This window comes from Pararge aegeria, chromosome 19, assembly GCF_905163445.1.
Source record: "Pararge aegeria chromosome 19, ilParAegt1.1, whole genome shotgun sequence".
Taxonomy (NCBI): Eukaryota; Metazoa; Arthropoda; class Insecta; order Lepidoptera; family Nymphalidae; genus Pararge; species Pararge aegeria.
In genome coordinates this window covers 9,560,009-9,577,099 of record NC_053198.1, presented here as the reverse complement: position 1 = coordinate 9,577,099, position 17,091 = coordinate 9,560,009, and the positions used below count along the sequence as shown (strand labels likewise).

The following is a 17,091-nucleotide window of genomic DNA, read 5'->3' as shown; positions in this document are numbered from 1 at the left end:
GTGCAAGTTTGTCTTGGCTCTTAATAAATAGCCATAATAAAATATAGTAATACATACTTGGAAACACAATTTTCTTTCTGTTTTCTACCTACGTGATTCATCATCTACATTGCAATATCTGTTTTGTAAAAACGGGAGTTTCGATCGGATCTATTCAGCTTCAGACCGGCTGTATTAATGTTGGAATAGACTTTGGACTGGTCAAATAGCCTGTTCAAATTTATCAGCTGAAAAAAGGGCGTTTATTTCTAAAACGGACAAAGATTCGGGAAATGTCAATGTGAATAAAATCAAGTCAAATGTGAATAACAGTCATGTAAAAATAAAATTTTAAATTTCCGTTAAAAATAGCACGTAGGTACACGTAATCTAAAATATAATATCATAGGAAAACGTAATCTAGCTTTATTATTTTCTCTTTGTTGGATAAAGAACACTTGATGTTCTTTATCCGACAAGCTTCAAAGAAAGATTCCATAGTTTTTTTTTTCTTACGGCACTGCTTTAACATCAGTACCTATGTAGACTCAATGTTTAACCACACTAGCAATAAGCTATAGCTATTGTTCTATTGTGCCTAGATAGACCAACAAAAAAAGAGATATATATATAAAAGTTTTAGTAAATATTTAAACACGTGACAGCTTTTGGATTACCAATGTTGATCCTAGATCTCTTGCATAGATATCCACATACCATGGCTTTGTGCTACTTGTAAGACTCCAGAATCAATGTAGTGCGATTGCGTTTCAGAATCTTGAACCCTATCGCGCCCTGATCATTATAACAGCTAAAAACTCTGGGCAGTTTGCTATTCTAAATCCTTCTAATCCTCAGTATAACTCAAGAGTAATAAAGCCATCTCCATAGTAGGTGCTATGTAACTATGAGCTTTTATTATCAGCCCTAATTTTTCCGTTTTTCCCGAGTCATATATTACGAATCCATCTTTATCATCAGTCCATTAACGGCCGACGGCCTCCTCGGTCACGTCGGTCTCCTCTCATAATGAGAAGAGTTTAGGCCGCAGTCCGCCATGCTGTCCAAGTGCTGATTGATATTTTTTGATAACATTATAGAGAACATGACAAGGTATGCAGATTGCCCGATTTTCCTTTACCGTCAAAGATATTTAACTAACTTAATTAAAAACGCACATAACTCCGAAAAGTTAGAGGTACGTGCCGGGGGGGATCGAACTCGGTCACCCCGAACGAGATGCCGAAGCCATAGCCACTGGGCTATCATCGCTTACTAGTCCATCAATAAATGGATATGAAAGTAAATGTTCCAGAGGATTATAGGCGTTCCCCGGCTCAACTAATTGGCTTCATACGGGCTTGTGATTGAATGCGGGTTGCTCCTTACGCCCTTTCAAAGTCAACACAAATACTTCGCCAACGGTATAAATAATACACCTGTTAATCCCTTTTAATCCTGTTTTGACGACGAGCTTATTTTGTCATCAATGACCGGTTTCGCGACAGTTTCACTTGATAATGTGATGACGCAGTGAAAAATGGATCATGTTAAACTCACAAGTGTACCTACTGTTTGTGTAATTTCTTATAGCATACTATGTTACTGCTTTGCAAATATGTTTACACGTTATGCTACATTTATGACCTGCATATAGATCACTGTATTTATGATTACCTTTATAACTAATGTGAGAGATGCGTTTGACCAACAAATAAAAGCGCTCAGCTAAGCTACGCATGAAGGCCTATGATATTATTATAAGTAGAAAGGATAAGCGACGTCTGACACTTTACATCTATTCCCTTCTGCCAAGAGTGCACAACTAAAAATAATGGTAACTCAGAGCCTTTATCATCCCATTCAGGTCTGCTACAGAGCACCGATCTCCACTCAGAATGAGAGGGAAAGGGTATAGGCCGTAGACTTCTCACGTCTTGGAGAACTCTCAGACATGCAGGTTTCTCACTCTGTTTTCCTTCACCGTTAAAGCAAGCGAAATTATAATTGCTCAAATTAAAAACGCACATAGCACCGTAAAGCTCACGGTGCGTGTCGGGGATCTAACTCGGTCCCCCGGAAGATAGCCGGAGCCCCAACCACTGGGCTATCACCGGTTTTCACGTTAAAAAACTGTATCAGACGTCAGCCATTTGCAATTGGTTAAGACACAGCCCATTGTCTATGACATAACTATATAAACTCAATGCGACGGAATAAAAAAAATATTTTCATTGAATCGCGTTGCAAAAAAAATTTGACAGGGAAAAGCGAAATGAACGCGACGTCTACTCGCAGGCGGGTGTAGATTAAACTAAAGATGGGACGTAGATTCATTCAGTTATCAGAATGAAGGTTAATGGCTTTGGTGCACTTGATGGTTGTAGTATAAGAGACGACCTATCCTTTGAAATAAAGTGTATGAATTATTCTGTTCAGTCGGAACCAGCGTTATTAGATTATCTTTATTTTTGTATAACGTCTATCTAAGATGGTATGAATTATGTTTACAAAAATACTTGTAGGTTAGGTAGGCTAAAATCTTATCGATAGGTACATAAGGTGAAAGAAATATTGAATTTTGCCTTTATCACATATAAATATTATGTGAAAATTTATGAAGATGTTATTTAATTTATGAGGGCATCTGTTACTCAACCAACGACAAACAAATGTTAGAAACATAAAGCATTGGACAGTTTGATTTTGGATAAGCAAATGATTACTATTTGGATTTAATCATGTTTCGAGACATGTGTAGAAACGCACGTTATTTTTTTTATTGTCAGGCAATTTAGACTGTACGATCCACACCTACATACATCAACAGAGTACTTATTGTGTGTATAAATTGAATGATGTTTGATGCGCTGGAAACGATTTTTTTATGTATCCACTGGATGGAAAATGTCACAGTGGCCTCTTCGTCTATAACGGTGGTGTAGTAAGTATGAAAGTCGATCGCCGGCCCGCGCACCGCCCGTGGCGTTCAATTAATTACGCGATGTGCGAGATGAAAAGGAAAACGACCGATCAGCTGATGTGATGCGTGCACCCAGATATCAAATCAGCGTGCATCTCACCCCTGTCACGTGGAATCGAACCTGTTTTACGGTGCCGTTATTGAAAATACTATATTAATGTATCTTCCATCATTCTCAAACAATTAATGTACCATAATCATTGTCAGCCAATTTATCATATCATATGTTTTTTATAGTTTATTACGGTGTATTTTATAGGTTATTGACGGACCAAGAAAATGCCCCATCTAATGTTTTTGATGAATGTTACATTTAAATACTTATTATCCTATTCCGGTCTAAGAGAAATCCAAAAAATCACATATAAATAAAATTGGTCCAGCCGATCTTGAGTTATAAATGGTGTAACTAACACAACTTTCTTTTATATATATAGATATTAAACGGGGTTAAAAATCTCCGATTCCATGTTCCCGTGCTTTAGCAGGATGACATGTGAATTATGTATAGACAGGGGATATAATCGGGGGATATAATTTTTGTCTTCTGCCCATGAGGCGTAGGTGTCAACTGTCAAGCCCCATATGCCTGTTATAAAACCGGAACCACGCCTTTAAGACCTGAATACAGCATTGCAACAATGCTGCTTCGCAGCAGTAATAAGCATGATGGTGGAACGAGCTCTGTCACAAAAACCTCGGTATCTAAGGTGTTAAAAGTAAAATGACTTCAGTTTTCCAGAAACAAAACAGTTTTTAACTCCAGCTCCCAGAATACCGTTTGACTTGAAAAAAGTTGTTACTAAGTTATTTGCGACCAAAGCCTCCAATCAGATTTGTTTATCACAATCATAATATGAAACAAAGTACAAAGTATTGCGCAACAGAACAGTGCTATTAATAACTCAGTAAGAAGTTATTCAGTTCCCTAACCTTTGCCAATTTACTTTGCAATGTATAGACATAACATATCGCTAAGAGAAATGCTTAATCATTTTTTCATTGCAAATTCTGTGAGCAATGACGTCACGGGCTCGATGGGAGGACTAAAAAAGATTAGAAGGGGGGAGACGGGATGGCATGCGGGGGCGACCTGACGCCGACGACTCCCCGTTCCCCCTACCATGAGCACACAAAATATAGAACTCGATTTTGAATCGAAAAAAGAATTCACGAGATTTCTGTGTTACTGTGGGAGTGATTATCTCTATGTGTTTTAAATTTAAGACGAAATGATTAACTAACTGATGGATAAAAATAAGCTTTACAAAAACATTTTTTTACTAAAAAAAACACTACAAAAACTTATAAAATTCAGGCTGTACAGATCGAATAAGTGAATCAAAATACGTTGCTAGCTTTATTAAACCCGTATAGACAAATGCGATGGAGAGAAAGAGTCATACATAAGGAATTTATTGTTGCCGTGCTAATTTTATCGCACTAAAAATATCAACTTTATAAAACTCTAATTGTAACAGTCTGGCCGACAAGGCAGTTTAAAAATAATATTCTAGAAGGATTAAATTTTCACTAGAGGTGCTAGAGTTTTGCTAATTTGACAGAAGAAGCCGCCAAACTAATAGTTAAATAAACTACAATCAGGCAATTTTTGTACAAAGAAGTTTAGGTAGCATTTTGTGCTCTTAAAGCGTCAAAATTCTAGGTAACACTCTCCTCAAAATCACTTATAGGCAGCGTTATTTCAAACGTTTTAGGTACTTTATAGGTACTTTTTATATAATTATAATGATTGTGTGGGACAGACAATTCTTCACGGTACAAAAACACAACTTCGAGTTTAATTCGAGCTAGAACTAATGGTAGAATCTCTCGTAGGATGGGAAGAGGGTTGCCTCCCCATAGAAATGTGTCGAACCCACACACCCATGCACTACATTACCGTAATTATCCAATTATAAAAACGTATTTAAAGAACAATCTGTTTTATCATTACCGAAGTCAGGTGGCTGACTAAGTCACCTATTCTGTCTCGCCTGACTACTAGAATGACAACTGTTAAAATATTTGAGTTTGAGTTACCAAACTGGCTGTAGAAATGTCAATAAAAAAAATCTTTTTTCAAATTATACGTATTCAAATCTATCTATCTATATATATATATAGGTATATAAAAATGCTGTTCCTTAGTCTCATCAAAACTCGAGAAAGGCTGTACCGATTTGGCTTATTTAGGTCTTGACATATTCGTGGAAGGCCAGGGAAGGTTTAAGCGGTAAGAAAAATATTTAAAATGTCAGCAATATACTTAAACACGTTACGTTTTTCACCAAGTTCCTTACACGACCGGGTCGATTTGGATGAAATTTTATGTGTGTATTTCTATAGATTCCTAGATGAATTGAAAATAAAATTGGACCGGACCCGGTAGATGGTGCTGCTTTAACGGGCAAGACGACTTCTGCCGGTTCCGCTAGTACATTATTTGTAATACTCTTTATTCATAATAATTTATGACTGGGAACTAGAAATGCAAACTTAGGGGAGATATCGACTGAAATCCTCAGGACGATGGTGTCTGATAAATAGCTAAAAACATTTCAAACTCTAAATTACTAGTTTAATAAGTCGTAACTTACATAAACTAACACCGCTAAAATACACAGTATTTTATGTCTCTTTAATTCAGACATTTATCATCTTCATCATCCTCAAGTTCTACGCGTCCCACGGTTGGGCTCATGACTCCTACCATAAGACAAAGGTGTTAGAGTTCATATCCTCCCCGAATGCAACTTACGCACACCGCACTTGCTAGATGTGGGTTGGCGGGCATCAACTACAATTACTACTAACTTTGCAAATCGAGCATTCCTAGGCACGGGGGTTAATTGAACTGCACTAATCAAATAACTCCAGACTTGTATCTACTAAGAAATACCTGATTGGAGAACCCAGGACCTGTCGCCTAGTCATCTACGCTAATCACAAGACCAACGAGGATTGCAGACAATTCGGACATTCATTATCATAATCATATCAACCCATTACCGGCTCACTACAGGGCACGGGTCTTCTCCCACAATGAGGAGGCGTTAAGGCCGTAGTACGCCACGCTTGCCCAGTGCGGATTGGTGGACTCCACACACCTTTGAGAATATGATGGAGAACTCTCAGGCATGCAGGTTTCTTCACGATCTTTTCCTACACCTTTGAAGCACATAACTTTGAAAGTTAGAGGCTGTGATTCGAACTCTGCCCCCGACAGTAAAGTCGAGCTACCCACTGGGCTATGAACGCTACATTCGGGCATTACGCATTAACAATACTAATGGATACGATACTAAATAATGAGAGAAGCTGAAGCGTGCGTCTCCCCCTTTGCGGCTGATTACAGCAGCGCTCCGAAATAAGAATGAATTTTTAATGAACACCCACCCGCCGTAGGGGGCTCTGTACCCTCTTCTGAAGGCTGCGCACTTAGAAGATTAGTCCCGAGAGCCTTCTAGTCGAATTACTAACAACAATCCTATAGCAGGCCAAAGGCGACTAATTTCTAAGCGACTTCGATCTAAAATAATTTGACGGCCGATTGGCGCAGTGGGCAGCGACCCTGCTTTTTAAGCCAAGGCCGTGGGTTCGATCCCCACAACTGGACAATGTTTGTCTGGATGTTTAACTATACGAGTATATTATAAGTATTTACGTATATTATTATTTATATAATTATTCATCAGTCATCTTAGTACCAATAACACAAGCTACGCTTACTTTGGGTTTAGATGGCGTTGTGTGTATTGTCGTAGTTAGTTTATTTATTATTATTATTTATTTATTTATTTAATAGGAGGTTCGCAATTCGTTCAGGATTTAGCACCAAGCACATTTAATTTTTAAAATATAATATTTCATGTTATTCTGTACGATCCTGGTAGTTACGTCGATGATCACGCATATGTTACTTACTAGATGACCAATTTTAATATATACTTTCCTTATAAGCTGTGAAAAGAATTAGAAAACTTTGGATAGCTTTGAGGTGGAATACTAATTATGTTTCCTTGCGGCATTCCATTGTATACCTACAATGAAAAACTAGCTTAATGTGCTATACTCCGCGAATAGCTTCTTTTCGCGGAGTATAGCAAATACAGCTTGATTTTTATTGTAAAATATGGTAGAAAAAATTGAAGTAAGTAGGTAACTACCTAGCCATTTTAAAATGGTTTTCATTCTTTTCAAAAAAATTGTGGTGCAATAAACTGTTATTACGTTACTATATTAAATTTTTCCAACCATGTTATTTTACCTACCTACATTAGCGTTACTTTATAATAAAATTATAAAGACAGTAAACATTTAATACCAGACAAAATTAGCAAACGTCCATTCATGACAGCCGGTCGTTAACTACTAATGATAAAGTTATGCCATTCAAAATACAGTTAACGTATTCATAACAAATAATCTCAAGTGTTATTACATAAACAAACGATAAAACAAAATCACTGTACCCATAACACATAATCATCGGAAACAGAACGGAAAGGCAGTGCACACGTGAAAAGCCAAAAGCAATAAAAGATAAGGCGACGACCTAGCTATGCAATAACAATGTAAATAAATATGCTTTATAGTGTAAACAAAAAAGTGTGCGGTGCTACGTCACAGCGCGTCACGGGTACTACGTCATAGCGGAAGTCCGCACTAGATATATTTACAGTAGCCGTGCAACGGGTTCAATGTCGAGCTATCTATCGCCCATCAATCAGCGATAGTCGGACCCGCGCGCCCGTTCCGAACGCCCCGGCTTTCCTTCGCAGCTTACACCCACCCGCTACGGATCACGACTATCCCATTTAATATTATAAATGCGAGTGTGTGAGTAAGTTGTTACTTCATTCACGCGGCCAATGGATTGACTTAGATTTTGGCATCATCGTCCTCATCCTATTAACCTCACAGAAGTTCATAGATAGGGATATTATACGAGTATTATAGTAGACAAGACGAGTTTCAGACCTGGAACTCAAGCTGCTGCGTTGCAGGTTGGCGTGTTATCAGTGATTACTATAACATTATCGTAAACAGCTTTGTGACAAGGGGATGGTCGGCAGCTATTTCTTAGCGTCTGTTACTGAGAACTGCTTGTCAGAAAAACAGTAAATGTTTTAAACCGGCGCGGTAATCGAATCCAGGGCCTCGTCATGCTGACAACCACACCAGTGTAGCAAAGGCAAATTACAGTAAGATTAACCACGTCACTCGGTTTACGTAATGCGTTTAATGAATGACTCGGTATTGATTTGCATTATTGATTGAAAAGATAGTGATCGACTCACTGAGAGATGCGATATCGGGTTATTTCGTGCGTGACTAACTGTGCGGTGGTTGGTAATCGGTGGGAGCAAGGCCGGCGGTGTTTACAAACTTCCGTCACGACCCGCGACCACTTGTCACTCGGGGACGCGTTGACACACGGCTACGCAAATAATGGCGAGCCCTCAGCAATGACATTGTCCCACTTCGCCCTCGCCACTCGCCAGTCGCCTCACTCCTCGTCTAGACTCGAGATACGGTCGTTGATAGACTGATCGCTCTGATGCAATCATTTTACTATTAGCATACCGAGCATTGTCTCCTTGCACGGCTAACATAGCGACAGAGGTCGCCGACCTTCCCGAGAAATCTTTAACAATGTTACTTTTTTAAGCATTCTAATCCGTTAGCTGTCAACAGCGCCCACTCGTTGTTGCGTTCCAACGGCTGATATTTATGGAACAGTTAAAGAAAACAACCAGAAAAATAGTAAAATAACATTTTCCCAGGCCTTTTAGTCGAGCATAGGATTCGCACAATGATATCTTGACGAGCTTTCGTAAAAAAGTTAAATGATTAACGTTATTCAAAGATAGATTCTATTCTTGGATTTCAATGGCACCCTTATATTTGGGTAGCCCTACGCAGGGATAGGGAGGCGAGGGGTGAATGCATTGGGGAGGCCGGGGCCGAAGGGGAACGGTGCAGTAGGCGCGTAGTGCAATAACGGAGCAGTGAAAGTGTCGCGGGCCGCTTCAACCGTCAATGAGTGAAGACGCACTCCCTTCACCCCTTCTTCTCCTCAAACTTGTAGTTAATAGTAAGTTATTCGACTAGATAACACGTATGTTCCGCAGCTCGCCGACTTGCCGGTGCGCCGTGCGATAGAATCCCTTAAATCGCGCACCTGACATTCGCATTTCGCAAGTGGCCTTTAATTCGCATGTGTCCGGAATAAGGCGACCCAATTTCACGGCCGTAAAGCATTAAAACCATATACGAGTCGTTGAACTCTGGATCGGTATGCCTATGTAAACAGTGCATTGGGTAAACACGGGCGCCCCCAGACGCGCCGCCGCCAATAATTTATGTAAATTCACATCAACGCACAAGACTGATGTTTTTTATGGGCATTTTTTCTCGTTTTGACGGTCAAGTTCACGCCCGGGGTGAAAGTTTAACAACTATAATAAATCTTAAAACTTATTCCCTGCGATCAACGAACTCGAAAATTCTTGCGATTCTGTAGTAAGATAATTTAGCTGTTCTGACTGTTAAAATTGTCAACTAAGTTTCTTCTTATTATGAAACGATGAACTTCGTTAACAGTATCTCTTACTTAATTCCCAATATAAGTAGAAAAAGTAGAATAATTTCATATAAGTATAACTAGCTTCTGCCCGCTACTTCGTCTGCTTTGACTTCAGAAAAAGGTCTAAAACTTAGCTCGTTAACAATTGGTATAGAAAGTACATGTACTTTTCCATAGCATAGGTGACATGCATACAAAATTTCAAAGCTGTCTGCCCGCGGTTTAGGTCGTAAATAATTTTCAATTTTCCCTCGAGAACGAGGTACTTAAGGAATCGGGATAAAAGGTAGTCTACGTTCTTTTCCATGTCAAAGGCTACATGCATGCCAAATTTCATCCAAAACAGTTCAGCCGTTTTTCAGTGATTAAGTAACAAACATCCACACTTTCACATTTATAATATTAGTAGGTTTTGAGTTCTGTAATGTGGTTTATATGGTATTTTTTTGTTGTAACCAATGAAAAGAGAATGCACTGATCTAGAAGGTTTCTTCTCAGGTTTGCTTTTAAGGACTCTTATTAGATGGCAAATAGAAAGTTTGATTTTGGCGTTACATTTCAAATTGCATGAAAAAGTTGCACTGCTTGAAGATTAACCTAAGGAAGGACGTATTAGATAATTTACCTACCAAGATATATAGATCAAAGCAAGGAATGTTAGTAGATACTAACATATAATAAATTAATTCAATGCAGTGAAAAAATGTTAATAATTCAAAAGTAAATTAGATGCGAAACATGTAAACAAAACAAGGCTGATTAGTGTTTTACTACAGACGTGTGGTGAGACGGCAAGCAGCGTAAAATGTTGTATAGGTATAATTATGCGATAATGGCTTTATTAATGCCACTACAAATCTATTTGGTAGGTAGGTAGTTACTATAAATCACTTATGAATGAACGTTATTATTATACGGCGACCGGTCAACGATATCGGAATGGGCTAAAACGTCACTTTATAATCATAAGCTCATAAATAAACATGGTGACGTACCTATCACGGGTGATCAGTTAGGCGCCTCGGTGCTCTGTCGGCGTTCGAAACTCGGAAGTGGGCAGGCGCGGCACGTGCACAGATGGCATGTAAACGCGTTAATTATGTAACATTGTTTTGACATTCGACAACAACGACACATTTAGCGGACATTAAGTGGATCAATGAACTTGAGCCGTTTGTGTTCAATGTTACGCAACGATCGGCATTTGAGTGAGATTAATGCGCGGATTATAGCACGCGATACATTTCAATTTACGTTTCGTTTCATTCATGTCTCGAGATAATGACGGCGTACTTGTTCTGTACGTTTGATGCTCGACATTCGTCGCTTGTCTTACTTATTGCTGAGAATTCGCAATGTTTCACATATCTACCTTGCCAGTCTCGCTTGCTGGCTCCCACCTTTTTGCGGGCACATGCTTCTATTTCTAAACGCACATAAATACTAAATCAGATAGAATATATTCTTAATAAATTACACAACATTTCTTTACATTTGTACAAAAAACATCAAGACAAAAGATTGCGTAAACAATAAACATAGATATGTTATGGGTTGCTGTCTCCTTCTTGACCAAACTTTCGGACGTTGAGTAGAAATATAGTATATATAGCATAAAATAACTAAAATGCCACGATTGCGAAAAATAAATTTATTCGCATCGTGGCTTGCATAGAAAGGGTTTTGTCAAAATGTTTTTTGCACGGGTCATACAGAAAAGACAAGTAAAACATAAGAATATAAAATGTAAGAAGTTCTGGCGCTATGAGTTAACCCGTAATATGCCACAATTGGCACGACGCGTTAATGCGACAAAAAAGGGAAACAAACAATCTCAACTCGGTAACTCAATACAAAGGTAATAAAAATATGATCGTCCGTATTCAATTCGGTACACCTGACAACGGCTAAGCTGAGTATTTTTTCTAAACAGGTGTTTCTTTATGTCCATTCACAAGCCGGTGTCGATGCCCTATATTATTGTAATGTCTTTCAAGTTCATTGAGTCACACAATAGGCTCATAATTGGTCGTAAATGTTTATGTCAAAACATGTCGGCACGATTCATAATGTTTTACATAATAAGGCTCGTTTGCATAAGCGATTATTATGCGTGTCTTCGCCGATGACGTCTGGTGCGTTACGGCAAATTCATTCATTTGTTTATATGTTTACTTGCCCCACGTGGTCGATTGTTAACGGGCGCGATGTGTAATAAAAGAGTTGACGAGATGCGCGAAATGCCGCGTGCGTTATTATATCCGCCGGTAACGCGGATGCCGCATCATAATTATATTTTTCTACATTTCTCAGGCGCATTACGATCTCGCAAATTCAACTCTCCGTGCTTTAAACGAAGACTGTCAATACATATACGAAACATTAACATTGACAGGTTGCTGTACACTAATATTATTTATGCAAATTTGGAATTTTTAAGTTTTTTGTTTTTTCGCATCTTTGACATTTATTCAATTTTCTTAGAGGCAAAAGAATATACAATGGATACGAATAGCATCGCATTGGTTTTTTGATAATCGTTTGGTATAACTGCAGAACTACCGCCAAGAGGCAATCAAGATGGGCTGCTCGGTTGACTGAAGTCTGTATGAGTCGTTTATAACGTGCAAAGCACAACAAAAAGAAGAAGAATGAAGAAGAAGAAGCAAATGGCTCTTACTAATGCAGAATACAATTAAGTTACTCTCATTGTCTTTATGGGACCTTCTTCCATTGCAAGAATGATTGATAGAAATGACAAAAAACACATGAACCTTCCATTGCTTTTGAGCAGTTGGTTCCCTAGAATAGTTAAATATTCAACTTTTAACACATAGAATATTGGAATAATTGTTGATATATATATATATATATATATTTGTCTTGTCAGCCTTTTGGTCAACAGACATCCACAAAATAAACATTCTGATATATCCAATTCTTCATCAAAATCCAATCATTCCTATAACAGCTGCCAAATAAATTTTGAAATTTAAATTATCTTTGGAATTTTGATCTTTATTCTATTCGCCACACGCGCTATAAAAGCAATAGGCAAAATGCTTTTATGTAAGCCGTTTACGTGTGACGTCTGACGGCGGATGCACGTGACTGCAACAAGTCGCATTCCTGAGTGCACCCACCCACCCCCACCCCACGCACTAGGCCTAAATGGAAGTAGTTTGTTCCAAAAAGTTTTTAGGCTACAACTTTTTACTAACAGGGGTGAGGGGTTTATTTACATTGCATACGTGAACATGTTTTGCATATCAGTTGTTGATGTTTATGATTTTTGCGCCTTTTATAAGGTAGTTTTAAACTTCCCATACTGGTATTCTGCATAAAGGTTGTTCTCTGGTTCTGAACATGTTACGAATTATTGAGTTAGCTCACTATCTGCGCGAAAGTTTTACTTGTGACTTTTAACAATCGTATCGTGCTCGATTCGATAACGAAAAGAAAAAAAAACCCCTAAAATTAAAGTAGCAATAATTTTTCCTAAGAAATCGCATTGAAAGGCCTCAAGTTACAAAGAGGAGGAGGAGGAAACTTTATTACAGCCATACGGCTACCTTTAAAAAAAACAGATACCCGAGGGCTAGACATTGATGTCCATCATCGGAAAAGTGGTAAAGGTGAAAACCAATCACATCTTGAAAAAGCAACTCCTTCTTTTTCATGTAATATCAAATAAAACCTCTATTTTTAAAGTAATGGCACGGCAGAACGCGAAAAGCGGTCACTTCATTATATTAGAAGGTCTTCGATCAACAACAGTGATAGTTTTTTTTAATACTTTAGAAACTTGAGTTTTTATAAAGTGCTTACTTAACTTGTTTTTTTTTCTAAATTATTTTGTTTTGCTCGCGCTTATAGTAAGTTGATTATAATTTTAAATATACTATCATAAAAGGTAGGTATATCAGTCTCCAAATCATGCACCTTGAGAAGCCTAAATGTCAAGGTTGAGAAGATAAAATGCAAAAATAGAACAAGGAAACAGCCTTCAAAGTAGATTTTTTAATTCCAAAAGTAGGATAAACTCAACAAAACTTAATGCACTCGGTAAGAAAGTTTGAAATTCAGATTTGCGTAAGTTAGGTTGCTTTATAAAACGACCGCAAGATATAAATGGAAGTTTTCCTAGAACCATTCTTAATTCCGCGTTTTCAAGGCAAGACGTTGAACTGCTTTATCGTAAAACTCTATTAAATGTCGATTCTTAACAAAACAACAGATTTTGCGAATAAAATAAGTAGATAGCTACGCCGAATATTATCTGCCTATCTTTGATAATGATAACTCATTATATACTGAAGTGTATGATTACAATAGATAAGTATTAAATATTTAGAAATGAAAACAGAATAGGAATATTTAGACTTCTTCAAGTAGAAGGTAAGCTCTGGGCGCGGCCCCTACGCTGTTGCTATGGCAATTCGCCCCTCGACTCGCTCATAGGAAAACCCAACGACTCATAACTTGTATTAAAAACATCTAACTCCTCAAGCGTAGGTAAGGCATTCTTCTGTATTCTCTAGCATCATTGAATTCTTGAGATGTTACCAAGCTAACGGAGAAATAGAAAAAGTCATCGTCCATGGAGAAAGAGTTAAAAAAAACCAAGCAAGTATTCTAGGTACGGTAAAACTTGCCCAAAAATAAGCAAGAGTCTGTAATAAAGCGTTATAGAAAGTAAAGTGCGTTCGCGCTGGCAACTGGCGAGCCAACTCGGCGATAATTAATGTGGAGTCGAGCGAGCGAACGGCGCCGGCAGCCTCGCGCCCGCCGACAAAAAACCCGCTCTGCCACAAAAACACCCGTCGCTAGAGCGAGACGCCCCCATGCGATAGAGCGAGACGGCAACGAGCACGTATTTCTGTGACGAGTTCTCGTTTGCCTCGAGCGCGGCGCAGTTATCAGAATACGGCGATTTGATTTAATACTCTACAGAATGCGCCCTTCTATCTATCACATGACGTTTGACAGGTCGCCGGAAACGCTCCGAGATGTCAGATTCGAAAAAGGCGCGCTCTTCGAAACAAAACAAAATTTTTCGCATTTCGCGATTCTTATCGCTACTTATATTAATATATTTGAAAATTAGAAAAACCTTGAATTCATTTTGGAAGTAAGTTTTAAAACTTTATTTAAATGTATAATATCAACCAAGTTACTTCTTCAAGATTATGTATGTAACAAAGCAACCCGCATCGTCAATTCGAGTTTCTAAGCAGTTATATCACGAAACTGGTAGAAACTATAATATGGTCTGAATGACTAGATGTTACGAAAATAAAAGTTTCGCGGGATGAATTAAACTAACTTTAAGAATGCATGTAGTACAATGTAGGTAGGTAGTAAGTTAATAACTAAACAATTTATTTTTCAAACATAATTGAAATAATTTTACTTTTTTTTTGGAATATTAAATTAAATTAAACTAAAGCTACAAATTCGAACGTGGCTGATGAAATGAGCCACGATTGTGAAATATGAAATTTCCAAGCTTATATGTTCAGAACTGACAGTTGCCACATTTTAGACATTTAGCAAACACAGCATAAATTTCCCAAAAAACTCCCGTTAAAGCTGTGAAGTTTTTAGTCTTAGATGTAATTCTACCCATTTTATAACAGATACACCAAAATATTACTCAACGCAGTGAGAATGAAAACGTAAGTTGTAGTTGAATAAAAAATTTAAGAAATTGACGCATAAACAAAATACGTTTAAAAGAGAGAAATTAAAGTGGTCTTACCTGGAAATCACTCCACATTTTCATTGGGATACACCATAGTTCCGATACGAAAACATGGCACGATCACGATAACAACTGTCAAAACTCAAAGTCACTGGCACGGCGTCACTCACTAGCGTCGCGTGCGGAGGCCGAGCGTAGACTGAGGCGATGGCAAGCGGTTGCGGGCGGTTACGACTTTCCTCGTTCGGGCCCCGTCGGCGGTGCTCGGCCCACCTGCAACTCAAACAACAAAACCACCGCTGTACAGCCGTGCCGTAGTCCGTACCCAGCACTGGGTTCTACCTTTTACCTGCTAGAAATACCTTCTGAGTATTCGAAGGTCTCACTGATTACCACTTTTTAGTTTTGTCGGCAAGTATACTTCGTCATGAAATCCTTTTCTTTGATGTTGTTTATGACGTTGCTTAGGCTATTGTAAATTATACCTATATGTATATACTTGCAGGTGCCAGTTATAAGTTAGAAGATAATGCCTTGATTCGTATAAAATAGTTTCGTATTAGTCGAATAAAGATATAAAAAATGTCAATACAAAGTGGCGATATCTGATAAAGATAAACTTAGTTATTTATTCGCACATGCGATAACAAAACAGCGCAGCAACCGCGTGCACTAAGACGCACACATAAATACGTGAAGTTTTCGCCGCACTGATAACGGTTCGGAATGTGACTGATAAAAAAGCTTTCCAAACAAAGTTTCGAGTGCAGGGCGCAACGGCGTAGCAGGAAGTTCGTAGCAAAACTTCGTAGCGGTTCGTAGCGTGAAAGTTTTGATTTCAACGATTTGTGTTGCGGCAAAGAGGGCCGCGAGGCCGCACTAGCTCCGTGGCCCTGCGACCCGCGCTCCAAACTTTCCAAACAAGCAACATCATTCGCACTTGGACGAAATACATTGCTGTATCTAATGATGGAGCCTGACGAAATAGTCTAACAAAACAAGCAATGTATATCGAATATTAAATATAGACGTTTCTTCGCTTACTTCGTGTATTTATCTATTCCGTCATCTCTCACGAGAGAGCGCCACTTGCATGACTAGCAAGGACGCCCTTACCGCGTTGTAGTCAGTTTCGCAAACAATTCATGACACGGCATTTGATAGTCGCGTTCCATGCCGGGCACGGTTCATGCGGCGCGGAGCCTCGCGCCCCGCTCCGCGGCAATGTGCCGCACGCAGATCGATATTATAACTGCGAGTATAACAAAGAAGGAAATTCGAATTTCGAAAATTCCGCGCCATTTTCCACTATTCCGATAAAAAACTCCAAGCGAACGGCGTAATTATTCATTCATGAAATTGGATCTTTTTATTCCATTACAAGTTAAACGTAAAGCATGGGTAAGTACCTATAACGGCAGCTTCATAGAAGCGGGCATGGGAAACTTGAAATGGTTATCATCATCATGATCATTCTTACTGATCGACCGGACGTCTTTTGCGCTGAACATCGGATTTTGTAAACAATGTTCAGACATTAAAAGAGTGGCAACTTCCACTGCAAAATTCAAAATTTATTTATTTTAAGTAGGCTTAATTTGTACCTAAACACTTCTGAAACCTCGAGTAAAGTCAATTCCGCTAAACTATATTCATTTGCATTTGCATAGTAAATGTCAAAAATTTGGAATCAAACTGCGACCCAACCACTTAAAAAGCCAAACCGCCATTCACTGCGCCCAAAGGGCTGTCGAATTGTCTAACTTTGGTTTTCTTTGCAGCGACGTTTTTTGACAATGACAATGCAGATTATTTCAGGACATATAAGTAAAC

The 17,091-nt window shown here is 38.5% G+C and overlaps 1 protein-coding gene across 1 annotated transcript in view; it reads right to left on the bottom strand.

Annotated features, from left to right (window-relative positions):
- The window catches only part of LOC120631903, a 36,820-nt gene extending 21,380 nt beyond the window's left edge, over positions 1-15,440 (bottom strand). The window contains exon 1 of the mRNA XM_039901579.1: positions 15,316-15,440. Within this exon, the coding sequence (XP_039757513.1) occupies positions 15,316-15,339 (24 nt within the window). The 5' untranslated portion in view covers positions 15,340-15,440. The remainder of the gene's footprint in view (positions 1-15,315) is intronic.
- Between the last annotated feature and the right edge of the window lie 1,651 nt (positions 15,441-17,091).